The 25560-nt window shown below is 43.6% G+C and overlaps 1 protein-coding gene across 2 annotated transcripts in view; it reads left to right on the top strand.

The window, feature by feature from the left end:
• The first annotated feature begins 655 nt into the window (after nt 1–655).
• The window catches only part of SRP68 (signal recognition particle 68), an 82949-nt gene continuing 58044 nt past the window's right edge, over nt 656–25560 (top strand). The window contains exons 1-4 of one of the 2 annotated variants that reach the window (XM_033961910.1): nt 656–1038; nt 1536–1602; nt 15210–15323; nt 15820–16015. In XM_033961910.1, the coding sequence (XP_033817801.1) occupies nt 918–1038; nt 1536–1602; nt 15210–15323; nt 15820–16015 (498 nt within the window). In that variant the 5' untranslated portion in view covers nt 656–917. The remainder of the gene's footprint in view (nt 1039–1535; nt 1603–15209; nt 15324–15819; nt 16016–25560) is intronic. The other variant, XM_033961912.1, reaches the window with a different exon arrangement.

Genomic DNA, 25560 nt, shown 5'->3' with positions numbered 1-25560 from the left:
CCTGGTTTAAAAGTGTCTAAGTGCCAAAAAGGAACCCAAATTGGCCAGATGGTCACTGAAGGGATTAAATAATGACCCCCCTGGCATGACAGTTAAAAAGTAAGGAAAGCAGAGATTATTTGGGACCAACATGATTAGAAAAAATTAGATGGCTAGACCACAAATGTAGAAAACCGAATTGTATTTTTAATTTTGAATAAAGTACATGACTCACAACTGAAAGTCTGATATATCATGGGGAGAGGGTGGGGCAGCGCAAGAAAGGATGGAGGAGTCCATGGAGGGCATGTCACATAGGGCACAATTATAGCTTGCTGCGCCCCTACTGCACACAGCTGACAGCCTGGCTGCATGGGGGCAGAGCTGGGAGCGGGGCATGTGCTTATTTATTTATTTTTTTTTGTATTCACAAATATGGTAACCCTAATTCGTTTACTGGATCTCAACAAAATATTTTGTCCTTAATCTCGCAATAGAAGCTGCACTCTAAGTGCAAATCTTCCACATGGTTTTCTGCATTAGCCGCCCATATCAGGGGGTGGAGCCAGGAATCAGAATGGGCGGAGCAGGCAGGGAGGGGCGGGGCCGGAGTAGCGTTTTAAAAGCTCCCCCTAAGATTAGGCCTCACTGGCTGTTCTACTAATGTAATCTCTAAAACTGGATAAAGTCATAAATTGGTGTAACATAAGTTATCACGGCCCGCTCAGAATCCAGATCTTTGTCAATAAATTGTATTATGTTTTATTTTCAACCAATCCAATATTATTATTATTATTATTATAAAGCACTTTATAATTCAAAGGCGCCCACAATCCGCGGTCTTCCACTATCCCGTCATCCTTCCCGGCGCAGTGTGACGGGGTAATCGCCTTTACTCCTCCCAAGCGGCCCATAATGCTTCGCGAGAGAAGCGTAAGATGGCGGTGGACGGCTTGCAGACAGGCGGTGGTGGCATGGATGAAAATAAGGAGAACGAGCGACCCTCTGTAGGCGGTGGAACTAAACCGGGGGTTTTGGGAGACAGTTTGGGGTTGGAGAGTATCCTTCTGATGGAAAGAGATCTCTGCGTGTGGTTAAAAAGGGAAGTGGCTGCTCGGGGTGCCGGGCAATGCAGACGTGTCACTAAGGAAAGGCCGGACCCGTGGTTTAAGGGCTTTAAAAGTCATTCTTTTGTGAAAGGGAGACGCTTAGCTTGCATCTCGGAGTCGCCTGTCTTTGCACTTGGCAGCTGTAACGAAGCACGTACCAAGTACCTGTTATTTCGCGAATAGTTCATTATAAGGTGTGGCAAATACGAGGCCCTTTAAAGATGCTTGTTTTACGTAGTGGCTAAATTTTGACGTGTTAGAAAGGAAGGTGGTTGCTGAGACTGTCTCCGTTTTTAAGTTCAGAAGGCTCCATCTAAAGCGCACTTCTAATAAGAACTAAATTATTAGTTATGTTTGCATATCTCTGGAATTGCTAAAGGTCTTGGGGGAGGGCTGTAACTAAAGCTTTGCTTTAACTATCGTAAGCTTTTCCTTAATTCAGTTCAGTTCTGCAAATCATCAAGGAATCTCAGCAGCAGCATGGCTTACGGCATGGGGATTTCCAGAGATATAGGTGAGTGAATCATTCATGAGAATCATCAAGGAATGATATTGTTGATATTTTTCTACTTTGTTCTATTGATGAAATTTTAAAATGCATAGGAAAGAGGCCTTTAGTTTCATGTGTAGACTTAAAAAAAAAAAAAAGATTATAATACAAAAACACCACTTTGGAAGGCTAAGAGTCTCTATCGGACGAAAGAAAAAGCCTTAGGTCTCTTGTTTGAGCTTACTTATGCTCTGTCTACCACTTCCGCCCATATCATTGGCAAAAAAAACTAATCAGTAGTGACTTAATGCCCCAAAAGTTGTTAGTGGGACTTAGATTCTTAACAACTACATCACTGAAACTGTGCTAGAAAGAACTACTCATTGACATTGTTCTTACTGAAATAGATTTGGCTTTATTTTGTATTTGTATGGTAACAGTAATAACTCGGAGCTTATATGATTTATCTGACTTAGAATTTTCATAATTTTTGCATGTAGTTCATTTTTCTTTATGTTGCTATAAACTCAGAACAGATGTGGGTGGGCTAACAATAGACTGTATGGTCTGTCTGCCATTAGCTACTTAATTCTATAATCTCTTCTCCCTCAGATTTGCATTTGTCACTTGCTCTCTTGAATTCAGCAAATGTTGTTTCCATTACCTTCCTTGGGAGATTGTTCCATGTATGACAGTTTAAGGTGTAATGTAAAACACAATAAGCACTATTTTATCAAGAACATTATCTATTACTGGTACAATCCACTGTGTTGGCCCAGTTGGACTACTGTAATTCTATTTATTTGGGTATTAAACAGGGCAGCTTAGATCATCTCTAGTTAATACAGAATGCAGCGGCCAAACTTATTTTTGGAAAGAGAAAGTACGACCATGTTTCCCCATTGCTGAGAAAACTCCATTGGCTTCCGGTCCATTATAGCAGTGATTCCCAACCCTGTCCTGGAGGAACACCAGGCCAATTGGGTTTTCAGGCTAGCCCTAATGAATATGCATGAAGCAAATTTGCATGCCTATCACTTCCATCATATGCAAATCTCTCTCATGCATATTCATTAGGGCTAGCCTGAAAACCCGATTGGCCTGGTGTTCCTCCAGGACAGGGTTGGGAATCACTGCATTATAGGATACAGTTCAAGTATGGTTTTCAAACTCCTTTATGGAATATTTGACTCTTTGATTCCCCTTAGTTGGAATTCCTTTAGATACTGCTATTCAAGAATTACAGCAATTCACAAATTAGCATTTTCTTCTCTGAAAGGTATTAAATGCACTTGGAAGCATAGTAAATCTTTTACATTTAAATTGGTGAGAATTTGGAATGGACTTACAGATTCTCTAAGACTGGTAGATCAATTATATCAATTTTAAAAAAGTTTAAAAACCTGGTTGTTTTCACAATAGTTAATTTGATTTTAGCTGTCAAATAGTAATTTTAAGCACTTCAACATACTTTTTTCTCTAACTTTTTCCATCCATCTAATCCAGGGATCTCAAAGTCCCTCCTTGAGGGCCACAATCCAGTCAGGTTTTCAGGATTTCCCCAATGAATATGCATTGAAAGCAGTGCATGCACATAGATCTCATGCATATTCATTGTGGAAATCCTGAAAACCCGACTGAATTGCGGCCCTCAAGGAGGGACATTGAGACCCCTGATAATATCACCAATTTCTGTTTTTATCCCACAGTTCTTACTTGTTATGTTTCATTTTTTAATAAACTGTAAACCGAGTTGAGCTCCTTGGAGTAGATTCGGTATATAAAACAAAGATTAGATTAGATTAGAATTACTTTTGTGCTATGTCTCTTTCATACCTTTAATTTTTATATATCAAGCTTGTTCAAATTCAGTCCTCATGGCTGCAAGCAGACCAAATTTTAAGAATATCTCTGATTTACATCTCCATCACCATGAAATTTAATACACTTTTTACTTGAATCAATGCTAAATCCTTTTAAAGATTTTTTACATACTTTGCTACATCTCACTGTACCAAATAAAATCCCTTTACATGCATTTCATTCTTATAATAACCCTTATGTATTCATACACAGAAGAAAAAAAAAACCATTTAATAGCATGCTAGAACAGTTTTATGCAAACATTATAAATGTTTGTTTATTAAGATTTGATATACCACTCCAGCATGTCACTGACCTAAGCGGTTTACAGTCCAACAATTGAATAAAGAAAGGAACTCCACTGAAGATAGGAAAGATAGAGATAAGATAACATATATCCTAACAAGCATTCAATGAGAATGAAAATAAAGATTACATTAAAAATAAAAATACTAGTTAATTATACATTATAAATTAAAAAGATTAAGAAATTAAAATATGTGCATGCATGTATAATTAAATCACATTGCTGCACCTAAATTGGAACAATTTTATCATAAATTTTAAAATTTATGGCGAGTCCATGTAGCTCCTCAAAGTTGAGCGCTCATTCAAATGCCTCCAGCATATATCACCAGTGGTAATCAATCTGCCTCACAATTCAAGTCTAACTTGCTAAAAGTACGACAGTATAGAAATCTTCTTTAAAGCATATTAAACTATAGCAGCACCGATTTATTAAAATTCCTCAGAGGCCAAGCAATGACTCCTTATCCAGCCCGACACAAATCTGATTTTTCAAGAGCTGGAACTGTGTAGGTATTCTCTCACTTCAAGCATGACTTCATGAACCCACTGACCTTTTAGCAGGAACGTCTCATCTTCATCCTAATTTTAGTACAGCTGCAATGTCACAAGGGGAATCATCCATTGGACATCCTGCCGCTCAGCCTCAGTGTGCTATTAAATGTGTTTGGGGTTTTTTCACTACTTTGTATGAATACATAAAGGTTATTATAAGAATGAGATGTATGTAAAGGGATATTATTTGGTACAGTGAGATTTAGCAGAGTATATAAAAAAGAGTTTAGCATTGACTCAATTGTTAAGCTTCATGGTGATGGAGATTTAAATTTTGAGGGAGCTTTATTAAATTGCTTAGCTATCAAATTCTATAAATTAGTGAGAATCAGTATGCATGAGAGATATCTCTATATATTGTATGTGGTGAGCATGCACATCTTTCATATGCATATTCTTTAGAGATATCCTAAACTTGGGTAAACTTGCTATAGTCCATACTTTTTATATTCAGTCTCTTACCTCATTTTCAGGCTTATATTGTACTTTCTTGAATGCAGTATTTTGCTCTACCATCTATATTGAGAGGCTCATCTGTATATCTAGTACTGTATGTATGTGTTAAAAGAAATCCTTCTCTACAGTGCTCTTGATCTCTCTATCTTAAATACCGTATTTTCACGCATATAATGCGCGCGTTGTGCACAATTTTACAAACCGAGTATAACCATGCGCGTTATATGTGTGAGCGCGTTATACAAATTTTTTTTTTCAGTGCGGACCGGCATCCTCCCCCCCCCGCTCGCGTCACCCCCCCTCCCCCCGATACTACATCCCCCCAGCACCGCAAATACATCGGTCGCTTACCCGATTGGGCACCGGCACCAACACCAATGCACAGGACGTGCCAGTGCCAGTGCCTGAAGATCCTCCCTCGCTGGGCTGGGCGGTGCGAGGGAGATCCTCCCTCTTCCCTGTGCCAGGCTGGACTGGGCTTTGAGCATTTGCGCATGCTCAAAGCCTTCTGGTCTCGCTCTCGCCGAGATTCTGAATCTGAGAATCTCGGAGAGATCGAGACCAGAAGGCTTTGAGCATGCGCAGATGCTCAAAGCCCAGTCCAGCCCGGCACAGGGAAGAGGGAGGATCTCCCTCGCACCGCCCAGCCCAACGAGGGAGGATCTTTGGGCACTGGCACTGGCACGTCCTGTGCATTGGTGCTGGTGCCGGTGCCCAATCGGGTAAGCGACCGATGTCTTTGCGGTGCTGGGGGGTGACACGAGCAGGGGGGAGGATGCCGGTTCGCAGGCCAGAAGAGGGAGTAAGCGGGAGTGGCGGGAGGAGGTTATAGCAGCATGCGCGGTATATGCGTGTGCGTGCTATATAAATTTTTTTTTACACAAATGGTTTGGCCCCGCGCGCTATACGCGTATGCATGCTAAACACGTATGCGCATTATATGCGTGAAAATACGGTAATTATTGTAGAATTTATTTTCCCCAAGAAAAGTGTATTGCTCGTACTTCCTTTATTGAAAGTTTCTATTTTATCTTCATCTTCCCCCAGGGTACATATGTTTAGATTCTAAATCTTACCTTGTAAAGTTTATGAAGTAGACTTTGTACCATTTGAGTATTCTTTCAACTCCCTCTATCCTCATTATATAGGTGCATTTTTTTTTCAATATATAGGAGTGACTGCTTGAACAGTAGTCATCAATATGGCATGTATTGCACTGTTTGGTCTGGTTGGAATGGTTAACTCGCAGCACCTTCTTACTCTATGGTGGTTTCTTTACTACTTTTTCTGTACTCAGTTGTTATGTAACAAGTTTCACTGACATAAACCTAAAAATGAATTTGCATCCCTGTTACTAGTAATCTGTAACTGTATTATTAAATCAGCTATGGTACATTAGAATTGGAAAATGACCAATTTAAATTGCCAACCTTTAAAAAGGAGAATAAACAAAGAGAGGCACTGGAGATGTCACGTCCAACCTGTGGACACTGTGCCTTTATTTGCAGTTTGTATCAAAGCTTCAAAACAAATCTAAAAACAAGTAAAGTTCCAAGAAACAAACAATGAAGTCCCGACTAATATCCGAATTTCGGCGATATCATCGCCTTCCTCAGGGGACAATTTCGTACTTGTAAAACTCTAAGTAGTGCAGGTGAACGCGTCGGCGTCTCTCCATCCAAAAAGAAGCACCAAAAAAAGGGCTATAGGGTGAAAGACTTGCATGTTGGTGCTGGGCAAAATGTTAGAAACTATTGCTGAAAATAATCATTGCCGGCCATATGAATAGACAGGGGTTAATGGGACAGATCCTGTATAGATTTAGAAAAAGGAAGTCTTATTTCATGAATCTGCTATCTTTTTTTTTTTTTTAATGTTTTTATTTTGAAAATACATTTCCAAAATCAAAGTAAAGAAAATGACATTAATCAAAATAATTCAGCAGCAATTACATAATCAGATTTCAGGTGTATCAAATTTTTAAATAAACCTGATTATACTGCAAATTTAAGAGCTTAACATATCCACATTTAGAGGAGTGCTAAGGTTATAAAAAACAGGAAAAAGGAAAAAAAAAATTACATCTCTGCCCTATAAAGTGCTAAATATTCCAGTCCCCTCTACTTTCCAATCTCCCAGTAAGTCAGTCCATCTTATGTTCTCCTATATACTTCTTCAACTGAGCTATGTTTAAAAATGCATTATTGGAACCCTTATAAGAAATTGAAACCTTTGAAAAGAGTCCCACCCAAAACAAGACCCAGTGAAGCTAAAGCTCTGGAGGGTAAGAATATCTGACCCACCTTGAGCTTTAAGACTCAATCTAATGTTTAATGGATAATAGATGCTGTGTGTAAAAGTATTTTAAAAGTACTGTATATACTCGAATATAGGATGAGATTTTTGGGCCAAAAAAATGGCCCAAAAATGGGGATCTCGTCTTATATTCGGGTCATCACCAAACTTACTGCAGGCCTGCCATTAGGCCAGGACAGGAGGGATCCCTCCCATCTCCCATCCCGGCTGATACAATTTTTTACCCCCCCCCCCCTCTCCCCTGGCGTACCTTTTCCCTGGTGGTCCAGCAGTGTATGGGCAGGAGTGAGCTTTCTGCGCTCCTGCCTGGCACTGAGCTCCTCCTTCCGATCTCACAGCCAGCAGCGCACCCAGGCCTGCATGCAGGAGTAAGCTTTTTGAGCTCCTGCCTGGCCGCTCCCTGAACGGCTGCCGCCAGTTTTCACAGCACTCACGCGGCAACCATTTTTCCTCCTTTTTGGGGGGAAAAATGGGGGTCTTGACTTATATTTGAGTATATACGGTAAGTTTCAGAATACAATAAAATGTATAACTGAAATTCAGAAACTTCAGATATTTTAGCCTTAAGCCTAGGTCCTTCTCCTTTAGTTTTATAATGTAACTAGTGTTTAAGCCCGTTACAATAACGGGTGCTAGAGTAGATGTCTGTATGTCTGTTTTTTATTTGTCTCTCTCTCTCTCTCCCTGGACACTGTCTGTCTGTCATTCTTTGTGTCTGTGTCTCTCCCTGGTCCCCTGTCTGTGCTGTCTGTCTCCCTGGCCCCCCTGCTTGCCAAAGCAGCCTCCTTTCCCTCTCCCCCTGTTGTGCAATGCCTGCCTGCTTCTTGGCCCCCTTCTGTTCCCCCCCATGATAGCCCCCTTTCGCTATCCCTCTGGCCCCTTGTTGTGCCATGCCTGCCTACTTCGTGGCCCCCCTTCTGTTCCTCCCCCCTCCCTGATTGCTGTCTACCCCCAGCACACCCCTCCCCCCAAAGCAGCCCCCTTTCACTATCCCTCTGGCCCCCTGTTGTGACATGCCGGCCTGCTCCGTGGCCCTCTTCTGTTCCCCCCATGATTGCTGTCAGCCCCCTTTGCCTCTCCCCCTGTTGTGCAATGGCTGCCTGCCTGCTTCGTGCACTCAGCACAACCCTCCCACCAAAACAGCTCCCTTTTCTGGCTGCTCCATAGCCCTTCTTTTTTGGCTTCCCTCCTCAGTCACCTCCATTTCATCGGGCTTTGGTGTCACTCGTTTGGGCTGAGTTTCCTCATCGATAATCGAGTTTTCTGCCTTCTCCTTTTGACGTTTTAATGAAAGTCTTCGGACTGAAGCTGTCCAATTGTTGCTACTCCTCCTTTTCCTCGACGGCCTTTTCCCAGTCGGCTCCTGATCCTCATTTGGGATGGAGATCACTTTTTTTCGCCTCCTCTTCTGTGATGGGGTTTTTGGCATCAGCTGTGGCTCAGCAGTGAAGTGGTTCCTGTCGCCGCTCCTGTTCCTGTTCAAAGCGGCCTGCTTAGGTTCATGGGCGGCTGTATTGGACCTCGCAGGCCGCTCTCCATATGATAGCATGTTCCTTCTGACGCGATCGCGTCAGAGGGAACGTGCTTCATGTGGAGAGCGGCCTGCGAGGTTCGCTACAGCTGGCCGCGAACCTCATCAGGCCGCTTCAAACAGGAGCGGCAGCAGTTGGTGCGGGAGGGGGGAGTCGTCGACTTGTTCCCTACTGCTGCGGCGTGAAAGTTGCTTGGCTCTTCGGTGGGGGCGCTGAGTGGCCGCGATCCCTCTCCTCCCAGACCCCCCCCCCCCGGAGGAACGGAGATCGGCGGTGTCTTCTATCCACTGCTGAGTTACCGAAGAGCAGGGAGTCCAGCAATGGCGGCCAGTGCTGCGAATGTAGGTAGGAGCTGGGGACTCGCGCATGCGCACTCCTGCTTGGCCGCGGACCTACTGAACATGGAACAGGGATTACAGATCACGAAAGTTGGAGTGTGCATGCGCCGGCTAGCGTTTTATTATATAGGATGTAACCATTAATAGCTAAAGTAGATACATCTTGAAGTGATGAAACCTAAGGTTTAAAGACGAACATCTACCTAAAGTCGAAACGTTTAAATTCACGTGAGAGAACTTAAAAGCCACATCTTGAAAGAGAGAACACTTTTGGGGATATTCTTTAGAACTGTCGATCTCTGTTCCTGATTTGCTTGCCACACATCTATCAAGGAAACTCCTTGTCTCTTAAGTCCAAGGCCAAAAGAAGAGTGACCAAGATGATAAAGGGGATGGAACTTCTCCCATATGAGGAAAGGCTAAAGAGGTTAGGGCTCTTCAGATAGCTGAGGGAGATATGACCAAGGTCTTTAAAATCCTGAGTGGCGTAGATCGGGTACAAGTGAATCAATTTTTTACTCCATCAGAAATTGCAAAGACTAAGGGACATTCAAAGTTATAGGGAAATACTTCATAAACAGAAGAAAGAAATGTTTTATCACTTAGAGAAGAGTTAAGCTCTGGAAAGCATTTCCAGAAGATATGGTAAGAGCAGTTAGCATATCTGGGTTTAAAAGTTTTGGACAAGTTCCTGGAGGAAAAGTCCATAGTCTGCTATTGAAACAGATATGGGGGAGCCAATGCTTGCCCTGGGATCGGTAGCATGGAATGTTGCTACTATTTGGGATTCTGGAATCTTGCTATTCTTTAGAACTCTGTTTGGAAAGTTGGTACTATTTGGGTTTTTGTCAGGTACTTGTGGATTGACCCACTGTGGAAACAGGATACTGGGCTAGATAGACCATTGGTCTGACCCAATAAGGCTATTTTTATGCTCTTTTGTTCCAAGCCAGGAAAATCTTGTTTCTGCAGATGACAAACTCACTGCCCTTGGTAGAGGATCAACAGAAAAAGCTCTCCCCTGTGGGGAAATTCCAGGTTTATATCTCTTCAAGGAAAATGATGTACTAGTAGGTAAAACTGCTAAGCCACCATTAAAAGTAGCCAGTGGATGAGGAAGAGGGAAACGCTCAGAGAAGCTGATAGAAGCTCCCTCTGAGACTATAGGGAAAAGAGGATATGCCAATTTAACAGGCCAAAAAATAAGATGGTGATCCATAGGACCGTTAATAACAGCAGGTAAGGACATGGGGAGTTCTAGATTTTATCTTTTGCTTAATGTAGTTCAGCATCCAAGAGAGTTGTCAAGTACTCCCAACAATCCTCTGCTCCTCTAGGCACACACCTGTGACCACACACTGCAATGCAGCTATTAAATACTCTTCAGCAGGCTCTGAATGATATTAGAGGTAGATTTTCCCATCATCTTCATCACTAGCAATACTGATCCAAAACAAGGCAGTCTCTATCTCCACTGAACATGTGGATAAAAGTGAGCTGGTCAATTATACTGTATCTGGATTTTCAGAAGGCATTTTCGACAAAGTCCCACATGAGAGGCTCCTGAGAAAATCTAAAAGTCATGGGATAGGAGGTGGTGCTTTATTGAGGATCATAAACTGGCTAAAAGATAGGAAATGAAGTGGAGTACTGAGATCTTTAAATACATTTTATAATTTCCCACAGTGATTAAATAGCTATTTAATTAGTTGGGGTGTTGTAGTCTTGCATTCTTTGCTATTGTTGCATATATGGTTGTAAAGATGTGAAATTGGAAGTTATGTTGCAATTTCATTAAAAATAATATTTCATAAAATATTTATAAATGATCTGAAAATGAGTGAGATGAGAGAGCCAATCAAATTAGCTGATGAGTTGCAGAAGGACTTGGTGAGAATGAGGGACTTGGCCACATTTAAATTTCATCAGCCATTCACCCACCAAATGCAAAGTAATGCATATAGGGTAAAATAACCCTAGCTAAAAATACATGATGTTGGGTTCCATATTAGGAGTCGCCACCCAGAGAAAGAATCTTGGAGTTTTTGTGGACAATACGTTGAACATTTCAGCTCAGTTTGTAATAGCAGTTGAGAAAAATAAGTAAAACATTAGGAAGTATTCAGAAAGGGATGGAGAATAAATGGCAGTTCTATAATGCCTTTTTTAAAGTTAGAAACATGATGACAGATAAAGGCCAAATGGCTCATCCAGTTTGCCCATCCGCAGCATCCACCATCTCATCCTCCTCCCTAAGAGAAGCCACGGTCCTGTCCCATGCTTTCTTGAATTTGGACACAGTCTTTGTCACCTTTACTGGGAGACTATTAACACGTGTCTACCACCCTTTCTGTAAAAAGTATTTCCTTAGATTACTCCAGAGCTTATCACCTCTTAACCTCATTCTATGCTGTCTTGCTCTGGAGTTTCTTTTCTATTTTTTTTTTTTTTTAAATTAATAGCTTTATTGAGAATAAGCAACCAAAACAAAAAACCCAGTGTCTGCTTGATGGTCGCCAAGGGCTCCTACTTGAGATCTGAGGATACAAAAACTGGATGATTGGTATGCTGTGTATAAGTTGACTGCGTCTAAAGAATCGTAGAATGGAGTTTCCTTTCAATTATTTGGCCACCTTAAGATCATCATATACTGTCACACCCAAGTCATGCTCCTCTTTTGTTCACAAAAGTTTGTCACCCTCAAAACTGTACCATTCCCTCAGCTTTTGCAGCCCAAAATACATTACTTTGCATTTCTTAGCATTCAATTTTAGCTGCCAAATTTCACAATATTCCTCAAACTTTACTAGGTCCTTCCTCATGTTTTCCACACCATCAAGGGTGTCGACTTTAATGCAGATTTTGGTATCATCCGTAAAGAGGCAAATCTTACCCGACAGCCCTTTAGCAATATCGCATACAAAAATGTTAAAAGAACAGGACCAAGAAACGAACCTTGAGGCACACCACTGGTAACATCTCTTTCCTCAGAGCAATCTCCATTGACCATTACCCTCTCGCCTTCCACAAGGCTCAAGCAATTTTTCATTAACCATTTGACTGATATTTTTGATGAGCTACCTGTTTATATTGTACCTGCAGAACGACAGCCTTGATTTTCTAATCAGCAGTGGAGCCATTACTCCAATAGCCTCTGTGTATTCCAAGCCTCATTCAGGGGCTCCAGTAGCGTCTCTCACTGCATTCCAAGTCTCATTCTGGTATTGTCACAGATTTGGAATACCCTCCTACAGGATTTGGAATACCCTCCTAAGTCAGATTCATGGGTTTCCTGTTATCCCTGTTCCCATGCAGTTCTTGACTTGAGGTGGTCATAATTCCTTTGCATAAGACTCAAGTCGTCTTACGTCTTTCGCCAGATACGGTCTCCAAAACTGAACACAATACTCCAAGTGGGGCCTCACCAATGACCTGTACAGGGGCATCAACACCTTCTTCCTTCTACTGACTACGCCTCTCTTTATACAGCCCAGAATCCTTCTGGCAGCAGCCACTGCCTTGTCACACTGTTTTTTCGCCTTTAGATCTTCGGACACTATCACCCCAAGGTCCCTCTCCCCGTCCGTGCATATCAGCTTCTCTGATATGCACGGACGGGGAGAGGGACCTTGGGGTGATAGTGTCCGAAGATCTAAAGGCGAAAAAACAGTGTGACAAGGTCATAATTCCTTTGCATAAGACTCAAGTCGTCTTACGTCTTTCGCCAGATACGGTCTCCAAAACTGAACACAATACTCCAAGTGGGGCCTCACCAATGACCTGTACAGGGGCATCAACACCTTCTTCCTTCTACTGACTACGCCTCTCTTTATACAGCCCAGAATCCTTCTGGCAGCAGCCACTGCCTTGTCACACTGTTTTTTCGCCTTTAGATCTTCGGACACTATCACCCCAAGGTCCCTCTCCCCGTCCGTGCATATCAGAGAAGCTGATATGCACGGACGGGGAGAGGGACCTTGGGGTGATAGTGTCCGAAGATCTAAAGGCGAAAAAACAGTGTGACAAGGCAGTGGCTGCTGCCAGAAGGATTCTGGGCTGTATAAAGAGAGGCGTAGTCAGTAGAAGGAAGAAGGTGTTGATGCCCCTGTACAGGTCATTGGTGAGGCCCCACTTGGAGTATTGTGTTCAGTTTTGGAGACCGTATCTGGCGAAAGACGTAAGACGACTTGAGGCGGTCCAGAGGAGGGCGACGAAAATGATAGGAGGCTTGTGCCAGAAGACGTATGAGGAGAGACTGGAAGCCCTGAATATGTATACCCTAGAGGAAAGGAGAGATAGGGGAGATATGATTCAGACGTTCAAATACTTAAAGGGTATTAACGTAGAACAAAATCTTTTCCAGAGAAAGGAAAATGGTAAAACCAGAGGACATAATTTGAGGTTGAGGGGTGGTAGATTCAGGGGCAATGTTAGGAAATTCTACTTTACGGAGAGGGTGGTGGATGCCTGGAATGTGCTCCCGAGAGAGGTGGTGGAGAGTAAAACTGTGACTGAGTTCAAAGAAGCGTGGGATGAACACAGAAGATTTAGAATCAGAAAATAATATTAAAGATTGAACTAGGCCAGTTACTGGGCAGACTTGTACGGTCTGTGTCTGTGCATGGCCGTTTGGAGGAGGATGGGCAGGGGAGGGTGTAGATGGGCTGGAGTAAGTCTTAACAGAGATTTCGGCAGTTGGAACCCAAGCACAGTACCGGGTAAAGCTTTGGATTCTCGCCCAGAAATAGCTAAGAAGAAAAAAAAAATAATAATAATAATTTAAATTGAATCAGATTGAGCAGACTGGATGGACCATTCGGGTTTTTATCTGCCGTCATCTACTATGTTACTATGTTACTGATGAGACCTTATTAGAATACTATGCACAATTCTGGAGACTATACCTTCAAAAAGATATAAGGAAGATTGAATTGGTCCAGAGGGTGGCTAGTAAAATTGTTAGTGGAGGCCGTAATAAAAGCATCTTCAAACTATTGATGTGGTATGATATCACATAGAATTGCCAGTTGCATTAGTTGTGAAAGTCGATTATGAAGGAGTGCAACCTGCACAGAGTGATGGGTGTGACTGACTGCAGTGTAGTTCTAGTTGCCTTGTCTTAAAAAGAAGCATTAGTTGAAAAGGTATGGAGAAGGACATCCAAAATGGTAGTGGATGGAATAGCTTCCTTATGAAGAAAAGCTAAACAGGGTAGGCCTTGTCAGCTTGGAGAGCTGAGAGGAGATGATAGAAGTCTATAAAATCATAAGTAGGGTAGAACAGATAAAATAGGAAGGAGAAATTGGGTCTTGACTGCTAATTTTATTTTTCTTTTAGTCCCTCCAGATTGGCACAGATGGATGGGTTTACGCTCCTCTGCCAGCAGGTGGAGACTGAGAACAAACTGAACTATAGCATTAGTACAAGTAGGCTGTGCAGTCCCTCTTAGAATCAGTCTGCTCTCAGTCTCCAGAAGGTGGAAGTGGTAAGCCTGTGCAGTTCTGTTATTTTTTTTCCTAAGCCTTGCCTTAGGGACTGTTGGAGAGGATGAGCAGGAGCCTTTTTATTGCCCAGATTGAGCTTTGGTCCTGTGGGGGGGCTCATTAAACCTTGGGAAGGGTGTTGCACTCAGGAGACCAAGACCTTTCCTCCATTCCCTCACCTCCCCAATTTTTATTTAGAGGTGCCTTAGCTGTACGCCTTGCCTGTGGGCACTGACTACAGCTTGGAAAGCCAGTGGGGTCTGCTCATTTAAAACTTAAAATGGATGTTTTCTTTTTCAACTAATAGTAAGAAAGAGGCATTCTATGAAACTTATAAGTAGCATATTTAAAACAAATCAGCAAAAGCATTTTTTTTTCACTTGAGTTGGCTGTGTGTGCTTGAAGAATTTTATTTAAAATATTTATAAACCACTTTATCCAATAGTACTATGGTAAGGGCAATTAATGTTGGGTTTAAAAAGGGTTTTAGAAAGCTCCTGGAGGAAATGTCCATAAACTGTCTTGTCTGTACAGTGGCTTTTTCAAGCCTATATGGCTATCTCCAAGTATGGTAAATGATGAGCTGTTGTGCTTGACAGACCTTTGGTCTGAGCCAGTATGGCACATGTTATCTTCAGATAAGCGAAAAAGGATGCTTCACATTTCATATTCACTTGTCATCTTCACACTCCTGTTCTCATAACACTGGGAGGGAGATGGAATAAATAAATAGGAGCTACAGCCCTATTATGGGTCTGACTGTTTCTGTGCTTCTCTTGCAGAGGTTATTGTTCTCGCAGACTAAGACGACTCCGCAAAACCCTGAACTTCAAGATGGGGAACAGACATAAGTTTACTGGGAGAAAGGTCACTGCAGAAATTTTGTCCGACAACAGGTACTGAATCAAACTTTGCAGTTGAAGTACTTTTTTAATGACACTTGGTATTCTGCTTAAGAGCATGAGTACAAAATCCAATGGATATGATGGTTTTCCAGGTGTAAGAACCCTAGTCTCAAATTTTTTTTTAAAAAAAGTCTTGATTCATATAATGAGATTTAAGTCAAATTATTCAATTTATTCCTGGAGACAAGGAAGAGATCTAGACTTCACATTTCTTAGAGTTTAGTGATGATGGTAGAGGAGGAGGAAATTTCTCACTGTCGAGTCAAAATATTTTCCTTTCTCAATTTTATTTTCATCTGATCATTTTTTAATCTTGTTTTCTTTGTGAAACAGAGGGAGCAAAATTGAACATTTCCCCATAAGAAGTACATTGGAGGCAAATTCAAATCATATCTCAAAAACCATTGGGTTATTTTAACAAATATTGATATTTGGCTTATGGAACTAAAGCTGTTTAAAATGCCACTTTCTAATGATTTGTTTCAAGATACCTACTCCTGGTTTTGATGGATGCAGAAAGAGCCTGGAGTTATGCAATGCAGCTTAAGCAGGAAGCAAATACTGAACCACGCAAGCGTTTTCACCTCCTCTCTCGCCTGCGCAAAGCTGTGAAGCATGCCGAAGAACTGGGGTGGTTGTGTGAAAGTGACCGAGTAGATGCGAAAACCAAACTGGAAGCTCAGGTCTGATTTTAAACTCTGCTGTGATGGGGTTGGGTGGGGAGAATATTACAGAGAACACAAAGTTGTTGTTTTTTTCTCTAGAATAAATTTCTCCCAATAACCCAAAGAGATATTTCAAGAGAAATAAGATTTGGATTCATACAAAGCGGCTTATAATACATTGAATAATAATCAGGTACTCTTAAGTATTTTCCCTATTTGTCCCAGCAGGCTCACAATCTTAACTGTGGTACCTGAGACAATGGAGGGATTAAGTGACTTGCCCAGAGTCACAAGGAGCAGGCTGGGATTGAACTCGCAACCTCAGGGTGCTGAGAAAGCAGCTCTTACTAGGCCACACCTCCACTCCACTCTTTTTCCTGGTGGTGTGTTAGGTTAGAATTGCTGCAGAAGTAACTTTGTAACCCTTAAGTGACATGACATAAAGGCAATTCCATAACTAAACACCCATGTTTACGCATGTAAATGTACAGAATGCTGTAACTTTTTCACAGGTGAGTATGCATTAATGGCAGCAAAGCAACTAGGCACTATTCTGTAAGGGCATGTGTAAGTCACATAGCAATAACTGTAAGAGGGTGTTCACTTGGGAGGGGCATGGGTGGAGACATCGCATGCAGTTCACAGAATACGATAAGTTGCATATGCGCTCATGCCAATTGACCATGGTTAGGCCAGGTCTATGGCTGGAATAACTGAGCAAATAAATATTAAGGCGCTCTAACACCAGGTCATACTAGTACAATGGCATTTTGTTGGCCAGACACTTAATAGAATAGGCTCTCACCGCATAGCATTGGTGTCTGTAAAAAGGGCCAAAGGGTAGTCGTAAATGGAGTCTGCTTGGAGGAAAAGGTTATTGTTAGTGGCATGCCACAGGGATCTGTCCTTGGGACAGCTCTGTTTAACATCTTTGTCGAGTGATATTGCAGGAGGACTGGCAAAGTTTGCCTTTTTGCAGATGATACCAAGCTCTGTAATAGAGTTGACACCCTTCAGGGTGTGGATAACATGAGGAGGGATCTGGTGAAGTTTGAAGAATGGTCAAGTAACTGTCAACTAAGATTTAATGCTAAAAAATGTAGGGTCATGCACTAGGGCTTTAAAAATTCAGGAGAAAGGTATAGTATAGAAAGTGAAGAACTTTGTGCATGGAAGAAGAGCAGAACTTGAAGGTGATTGTGTCTGACCTCGAGGTGGCAAAACAAAACGGGTAGAAAAGGTGACTGTCAAAGCCAGGAAGATGCTTGGGAGCATAAGGAGAGGAATGGTCAGAAGGAAAAGGGAACTGATAATGCCACTTTATAAGTCTTTGGTGAGGCCCCATTTGGAATACTGTGCAGTTTTGGAGACCCCACCTTCAAAAAGATAAAAATAGGCTGGAGTCGGTCCAGAGGACTGCTACAAAATTATGGAGACAGACTTGGAGACCTTAATATGTATACTCTGGGAGAGAGATGTTTAGATATCTCTGTGGAGTTCATGTACAGGAGGAGAGGTTTTTTGTTTTTTTTTGGGGGGGGGGGGATTTTCAAATGAAGGGAACTCTGGAAGGAGAGGGCATAGGATGAAGTTAAGAGGTGATGGGGTCAGGAGTAATGTAAGACAATACGTCTTTACAGAAAGGGTGGTACCGTGTTTCCCTGAAAATAAGACCTACCCTAGCATGATTTTGGGGGTAGGTCTTAATATAAGCCCTAGTCGCCGGCGGCGGCAGCAGTGCTCCCCCTGCGTCCTATGGGGGACCCATTAAACCTCAAGGGTGTCGCACTCAGGAGACCAAGACCCTCCCACCCATTCCCTCACCTCCCCAATTTTTATTTAGAGGTGCCTTGCCTGTACCCTTAAGAACAGAACTGAATTACCTCCCATTCAGAAAATGACTAAAAACTTACTTGTTTGTTAAATACCTATCTGTTCAATAACTGCTTCTTTGGAGTTTTTTCTCTTCTGTTGTGTTTATTGAATTAGTGTATTATTCTTCCCTTATCCATGTATGATGATAGTTTATTTGTTTTCATAGGTACTACAGTTAAATTGTGACCCCCCCATTGGGACAGAGAAGGAAATTACTTAAAGCACCTGATTAGACTTTTGGCTATTGAATAAGTCAAATGTTGTTTGTTTTTTGTTTTTTTTTCAAAGTATTTTTATTGAGAATGGCAAAAGGTCCAGACAAGCGACCACAAGCTGTGCAGAAACATACACAGTGTCAAAATATCACAATAAGTAAGAGGAGCAGCAACAACAAGCATGAATCAGCCTCTCCCGAATGAAAATTGCCAACAAGCGCAAGGCAAAGCGCAGCAAGAGGCCAAAACTAGGAACACACAAACCCCTTCCCAGAACCCACAACGATGAGAAGCTGGGCTAGACCCTCAGCCATAGATTTTTGTGAATATTCCCCACAGGCAACAAAACCCAAACCGTTCATCAAGCACACCAGTCCTCACAACAGACACTCACAGGACACCCAGTCACCACACAAACTGTACTACCAGACACACCTACCCCACCAAGCCCAAACCCAACTCCCCCCCCCCCCCCCCGCCCCGGAGAGAGTGCAAACACGAAGTGAACCGTGATGAAGACAGCGGCTTTGAAGCCAGTGAGATGATTTAGTGGTATCTAAATACTGCATTAAATTAATCCATAGCCACGTCCTCATTTGAGCTGCATGCTAAAAGATTTGCGCATAGATCTTTAATATAATAGCACGTACAAAGATGCACACGCAAAAACAAATTGTTGCTAGCGCCCAATTATTGGCACCAAGGCACTCTAGCCAATTCAGTTACACGTACATCTCGGAATATTAAGCAATTTTGTGGATATATGCTCGGTGATCCACAGAGCAGCTTTGAAGAGCACTTGAGAGATTTGCATCCTGAAGTCAACTATGTAGTATAGCGCTGATTTATTTACCAGGAAGAATACTAGGAATAAAAGATGATGATTGTCAGAATTCTGATTGTCAGAATTCTGTTCAGGGGTCAAACTGCTGAATTTGGTTTGGTTGCAAGCCTGCAATTGAGGTTACTCTGGTTTGGTTCCATTTCAGGCACTAAGAACTCCATAACTGGTTTGATATACACAAGCTGACTAGTTTAAATTCCATCTCGGCTGAAAGGATTTAAATATAAGTTGCAGTGTAATGATCATTTTGCAAAATGGAGCAGAGCAAGCTAAACCTTTTACTACTAGTGCCAGTGAAAAGCACTATGAAGCATTTGTTAAATTAAACAAAGAAAGAAATCTACGTAATAAATTTGAAATGCTTACATCTTGAATTTCACACAAATAATTCCTCCTCGGTTACTTATTTTATGTTGTCATTGTGATTCATTCTGCTGCTGGAGCCAGGGAGTGCGCACTGTATGTTGGGTTTGATTGTTTTTTTAAATTAACCCCTTTTCTAAACGGATTACCTGAATTTTTGATTATCCCAGGACAAGCAGGCAGCATATTCTTGACTGATGGGTGACGGCACCGACGGAGCCCCGGTACGGACAATTTTAGAGTGACTGCACTCTAAGAACTTGGAAAGTTCTAGCAGGCTGCACCGCGCACGCGCAAGTGCCTTCCCGCCCGACGGAGGCGCGCGGTCCCCAGTTTCTTAGTTTCCGCGGAGCTAAGAAGACGCGTTTCTTTCAACGGCTGTTGTAAGAATTTTTTTGTGCATCCCGCTCACGTAAACCCTGAAGGAAATTTTTTTGTCCTTCATTTTCTTTATTTTCTTTTCTTTAAAAAAAAAAAAAAACTTTGTTTTTTTCTCTCATTTTTTCGTTTCGCCCCGGCGGGGCCTGTTGCCACCATCGAGGCCTCGGCCTTCGATTTGGCAGAAGCCGTTTTTACCTTCATGCCCCCTCAACCCAGGTTTAAGAAGTGCCAGTGGTGTGCTCGACCAATTTCACTCACAGACCCGCACAACTGGTGTCTGCAGTGTCTTGGTCCTGACCATCGAGCATCCACCTGCACCCGCTGTGCCACTCTTAAAAAGAGAACTTTAAAAAATCGCCAAATCCAACAGCGATTATTGTTTAGTACCGAGATGTCGGATTCGGCGGCACCGGTCCCCACTTCGACCCCGACGCAGTCTGCACCTGCCTCGTCGACACTGCGCCGGCGTCGCACCCATCAGGTAAGCCGGCTAAGAAGCCTTCCCCGCTGGAGCGCCCTCCGGTCTCAGTGGCAGCGAGCCCAATCCTGCCGACCTCGAGGCGCCCGCGGAAGCGCTCCGCTCTGATTGAGGTAAGCCCCTCGACATCGGGTTCCTCTTCGGAGTGTAGAGCGGCACCCAAGGTACCGCAGAAGAAAAAATCGGTACCGGTGCCTTCACTGGACGAGCGCATTGCCGCCGTCCTGCAGGTACAGCTCAAAGAACAATTACAGCAGCTGCTACCTGCTCTTCTGACACCGAGCCTTCCAGTCCCGGTCCGGTCTGAGCGTCCGGTACCGGCAGTGGAGCAGCCTCCTTTGTTGGCATCCACCTTGTCGGTACCGATGCATACTACTTCCTCGGTATCTATGCCGGTCTTAGCGCCGGAACCGAGATCCTTACACCAGGCTGTTCAAACTTCGGCGCCGACACAGCCTATAACATCTCCCGGTACCGTTTCACAGAGGTCTGGGAAGTCGATGCATAAAACTCGACACCTAGAACCCTCCACACCGGAATCCCGGGACCGCAGTTTTCAAGTGTTCATCAGGGGAAGAGGATCCTTCTGTTTTAGATCCGTCCTCTAAACCTGATGCAACTTCTTTTACCTCTTTTCTCAAAGAGATGTGTGACTCTCTCTCTATTCCCTTGGAGGCTGAATCCAAAAAGTCCAAGGCATTTCTCGATGCACTGGACTTTGACCAGCCTCCAAGGGAATTTCTCAAACTGCCTCTCCATGATATTTTGCGAGAGACTTTTTACAAAAATCTGGAGACACCCTTGACCATCCCAGGAGCTCCCCGCAAACTGGACTCCTTATATAAGGTCATACCTATTCCGGGCTTTGACAAACCACAACTCCCTCATGAATCATTGTTGGTGGAATCCACTCTAAAGAAATCCACGGGGGCTAGTGTGTACGCTTCTGTCCCTCCTGGCAGAGAAGGTAAGGCCATGGATAAGTTTGGCAAGAGGTTGTATCAAAATGCGATGCTGGCAAACAGATCAGGGAACTATGCTTTCCATTTTTCATTCTACCTCAAGCATCTCATTCAGACTTTGTCATCTTTTGAGAAATACCTCCCTGATCGTAAGAGATCCGCCTTTCGCCAGACTTCTGCATCGCTCTTACAACTGTGCAAGTTCATGGTCAGATCAATCTATGACACATTTGAGCTGACCTCTAGGGCCACGGCTATGTCGGTGGCCATGCGGAGGCTGGCATGGCTTAGAGTTTCAGAACTCGACGTCAATCACCAAGATCGACTGGCCAATGCACCTTACTTAGGGGATGAGCTGTTTGGAGAATCCATGGACTCCACTACTCAAAAACTCTCTGCTCATGAGACTCGATGGGACACTCTCCTTAAGACAAAGAAAAAGACCCCACCTACCAGGCCTTTTCGCCAGCAGTCGGCCTATCAACGTAGATTTGTGGCTCGTCCTTTACCACAGGCCCAGCAACAACCCAGGCGTCAGAGGCAACAGCAAAGGCAGGCTGCTAGACCTGCACAGCAGCAACAACAAGTGAAACCTCCTCCTTCACAAAAATTCACTCAACCCTTTTGACTTGGTTCTCCAGGACGTAGCCAGTCTTCCTCCTTCTGTCCACCTCCCACAGCCCATAGGAGGACGCCTTACTCATTTCATAAGCCGTTGGGAAATCATCACCTCGGATCAGTGGGTCCTCAACATCATCCGCCACGGCTACTCTCTCAATTTCCAGACTCTTCCTGCCCAAAGTCTGCCAAGAGAGTCTGCTTTGAACACTCCTCAGTCTTCCCTCCTTCTTCAAGAGGTTCAATCCCTCCTTCTTCTGAACGCCATAGAGGAAGTTCCTCTAGATCAAAAGGGGCAGGAATTCTACTCCCGTTATTTTCTGGTCCCCAAAAAAACAGGAGATCTCAGACCCATCCTAGATCTTCGCGATCTCAACAAATGTTTGGTCACAGAGAAATTCAGGATGCTTTCTCTAGCCACTCTTTATCCTCTTCTCAATCACGGCGACTGGCTATGCTCCCTAGATCTCAAAGAAGCATATACTCACATTCCGGTCAATCTGGCCTCCAGACAGTATCTCCGCTTCATGATCAACCATCATCATTACCAATACAAGGTGCTACCCTTCGGTCTTGCCTCCTCTCCAAGAGTGTTCACCAAATGTCTGATTGTGGTAGCTGCTTTTCTACGCTCTCACCACCTTCAGGTGTTTCCTTACCTGGACGATTGGTTGATAAAGGCCAATTCTTCTCAGACAGTACTCCAGGCCACCAACCAAACCATCCTGTTTCTTCGACTTCTGGGGTTCGAGATTAATCTACCCAAATCTCATCTCATCCCCACTCAGAGACTTCAATTCATTGGAGCGGTGCTGGACACAGTCCTGATGAGAGCATTCCTGCCATCCAACCGTCTTCAAACTCTTCAATCTCTATGTCAGCAGGTACTTCCACAACGTTCCATCTCTGCCAAGCAAATGATGATACTCTTGGGTCACATGGCCTCTACAGTCCATGTCACACCCTTCGCACGACTTCACCTGCGCACTCCTCAATGGACCCTAGCTACCCAGTGGTCCCAAGCGACGGATCCTTGCTCACGACACATATCTGTGACATCATCTCTGCGTCAGTCTCTACAATGGTGGTTGATATCCTCAAATCTCTCCAGAGGTCTTCTGTTCTATCTACCTCCTCATCAACTTGTCATCATCACCGATGCCTCTCCTTATGCCTGGGGAGCTCATTTGAACGAGTTCCAAACTCAAGGCCTTTGGACAGCCCAGAAAATGAAGCATCACATCAATTTCCTGGAACTCGGAGCGATGTTTTATGCCCTCAAGGCCTTCCAACATCTTCTCTTTCCTCAGGTCCTTCTGCTATGCACAGACAATCAAGTTGCAATGTACTACATCAACAAACAGGGTGGGACAGGCTCTCGCCTCTTGTGCCAGGAAGCCCAGAAGATTTGGGCTTGGGCCACAGATCACCAATTGTTCCTGAAGGCTGTCTACATTCAGGGAGAGCAGAATTCTTTAGCGGACAAACTCAGCAGAATTCTCCAACCTCACGAGTGGACACTCGATCCTTTGACTCTACAGTCCATCTTCACTCAGTGGGGCACTCCTCAGATAGACCTTTTTGCAGCTCCTCACAATCACCAGCTGCCCCTCTTCTGCTCCAGACTCTGCACTCCTCAACGTCTGGCAGCAGATGCATTTCTTCTGGATTGGTCCAATCTGTTCCTCTATGCTTTCCCTCCTCTGCTTCTCATGTTACGAACCTTGTTCAAGCTCAAGAGGGAACGAGCCACCATGATTCTGATTGCTACACGGTGGCCCAGGCAACATTGGTTCTCCCTTCTACTTCAGCTCAGTTCCAGGGAACCTATTCTTCTTCCACTGTTTCCTTCTCTGCTTACGCAGCATCAGGAGACCCTTCTGCATCCCAACCTCCAGTCTCTGCACCTGACAGCTTGGTATCTCTCGGGCTGACTTCACATGATTCTCTTCTGTCTCAGCCAGTTCGTTCCATTCTGGATGCTTCTAGAAAACCGGCCACTTTGCAGTGCTACCATCAGAAGTGGACCCGATTTTCTTCCTGGTGTCTTATCCATCATCATAATCCCACTTCCCTGGCAGTGGAGACTTTGTTGGATTATCTTCTTTCTTTGTCTGACTCTGGTCTCAAGTCTACCTCCATCAGAGTCCACCTCAGTGCTATTGCTGCTTTTCATGAACCAGTCCATGGAAAACTCCTTTCAGCTCATCCCTTGGTCTCCAGATTCATGCGAGGTCTTTTTAATGTGAAACCACCTCTTAAACCTCCCCCTGTAATCTGGGATCTTAATGTGGTTCTCTCCGCCTTAATGAAGCCTCCGTTTGAACCTTTGGCCACGGCTTCTTTCAAGTTTCTCACTTGGAAGGTTCTCTTCCTTATTGCTCTCACCTCTGCCAGGAGGGTCAGTGAGCTCCACGCACTAGTTTCTGATCCACCTTTTACAGTCTTTCATCATGACAAGGTGGTTCTGCGTACACATCCAAAGTTTCTCCCTAAGGTTGTCTCTGAATTCCATCTCAACCAATCCATTGTTCTGTTTGTCTTCTTTCCAAAACCTCACTCTCATTCTGGAGAACAGGCTCTGCATACTTTGGACTGTAAGCGGGCTCTAGCTTACTATTTAGAGCGTACTAAGCCCCACAGATCATCTCCCCAACTCTTTCTATCCTTTGATCCGAATAAATTGGGGCGTCCTGTTTCTAAACGTACTTTGTCTAATTGGCTGGCAGCGTGCATTTCATTCTGTTATGCTCAGACCGGACTATCACTGGAAGGTTCTGTCACGGCCCATAAAGTTCGAGCTATGGCAGCATCTGTAGCTTTCCTCCGTTCTACTCCTATTGAGGAAATCTGCAAGGCTGCTACTTGGTCCTCAGTTCATACTTTTACATCTCATTATTGTCTGGATGTTTTCTCCAGACGGGATGGACACTTCGGCCAATTTGTTTTGCAAAATTTGTTTTCTTAATGGCCAACCTTCCCTCCATCCCTCTTTTTGTTAGCTTGGAGGTCACCCATCAGTCAAGAATATGCTGCCTGCTTGTCCTGGGATAAAGCACAGTTACTTACCGTAACAGGTGTTATCCAGGGACAGCAGGCAGATATTCTTGCGTCCACCCACCTCCCCGGGTTGGCTTCTTAGCTGGCTTATCCTAACTGGGGACCGCACGCCTCCGTCGGGCGGGAAGGCACTCGCGCGTGCTTTTTTCCCTTTTATTGGACTAATTTTAATACATGGAAAGGGACATCAGATCTTGTTGCCTATTCTTTTAAGTAAGATCATAAGAGTTGCATACTGGGATAGACTGAAGGTCTATCAAGCCTGTATCCTGTTTCTATGCTGCTTAGCCTAGAAAAAAAACAGTGGATATTTTCAAGTTTTTGTAGACTGGCTCACCAGGATCACCCAAATTTCTAATTTTGGTTTATTTTGGTTTATACTCTAGTCCTTTTTTCCTCCTTTTTTTTTTTTTTTGGGAGGGGGAGGTCACCTCAGTTTATATTCAGATCGGTTTATACGAGGGTCATTTCATGAATAATGCACAGATTGGCATTGGGGATGATGCATTTGCAGTAAACCTTGTTTCACCTTCGTGCTTGAAGCAGGACGTGTGCTTAGGAGCTCTGTAGTGTACATAGTGTGGTTGTGATATGTGTGGGAAATGGAGGCTGCAGGTGTCTCGGGTACTGTGTCTGTTGACGATCAGAGTTCGTACATTAAGATTGAAACTCTATGTGGCAAAAATCTAACAGAAATCCACAGTTTCTCAGTGGGCAACTTGTTTTCAGAGTGGTCGTGGCCAAAATCAATAACTGATGAATGATGT

The sequence above is a fragment of the Geotrypetes seraphini genome, chromosome 10, assembly GCF_902459505.1.
Source record: "Geotrypetes seraphini chromosome 10, aGeoSer1.1, whole genome shotgun sequence".
NCBI lineage: Eukaryota > Metazoa > Chordata > Amphibia > Gymnophiona > Dermophiidae > Geotrypetes > Geotrypetes seraphini.
The sequence above is the reverse complement of the archived record's forward strand: the minus strand, read 5'-3'. Positions and strand labels throughout refer to the sequence as shown.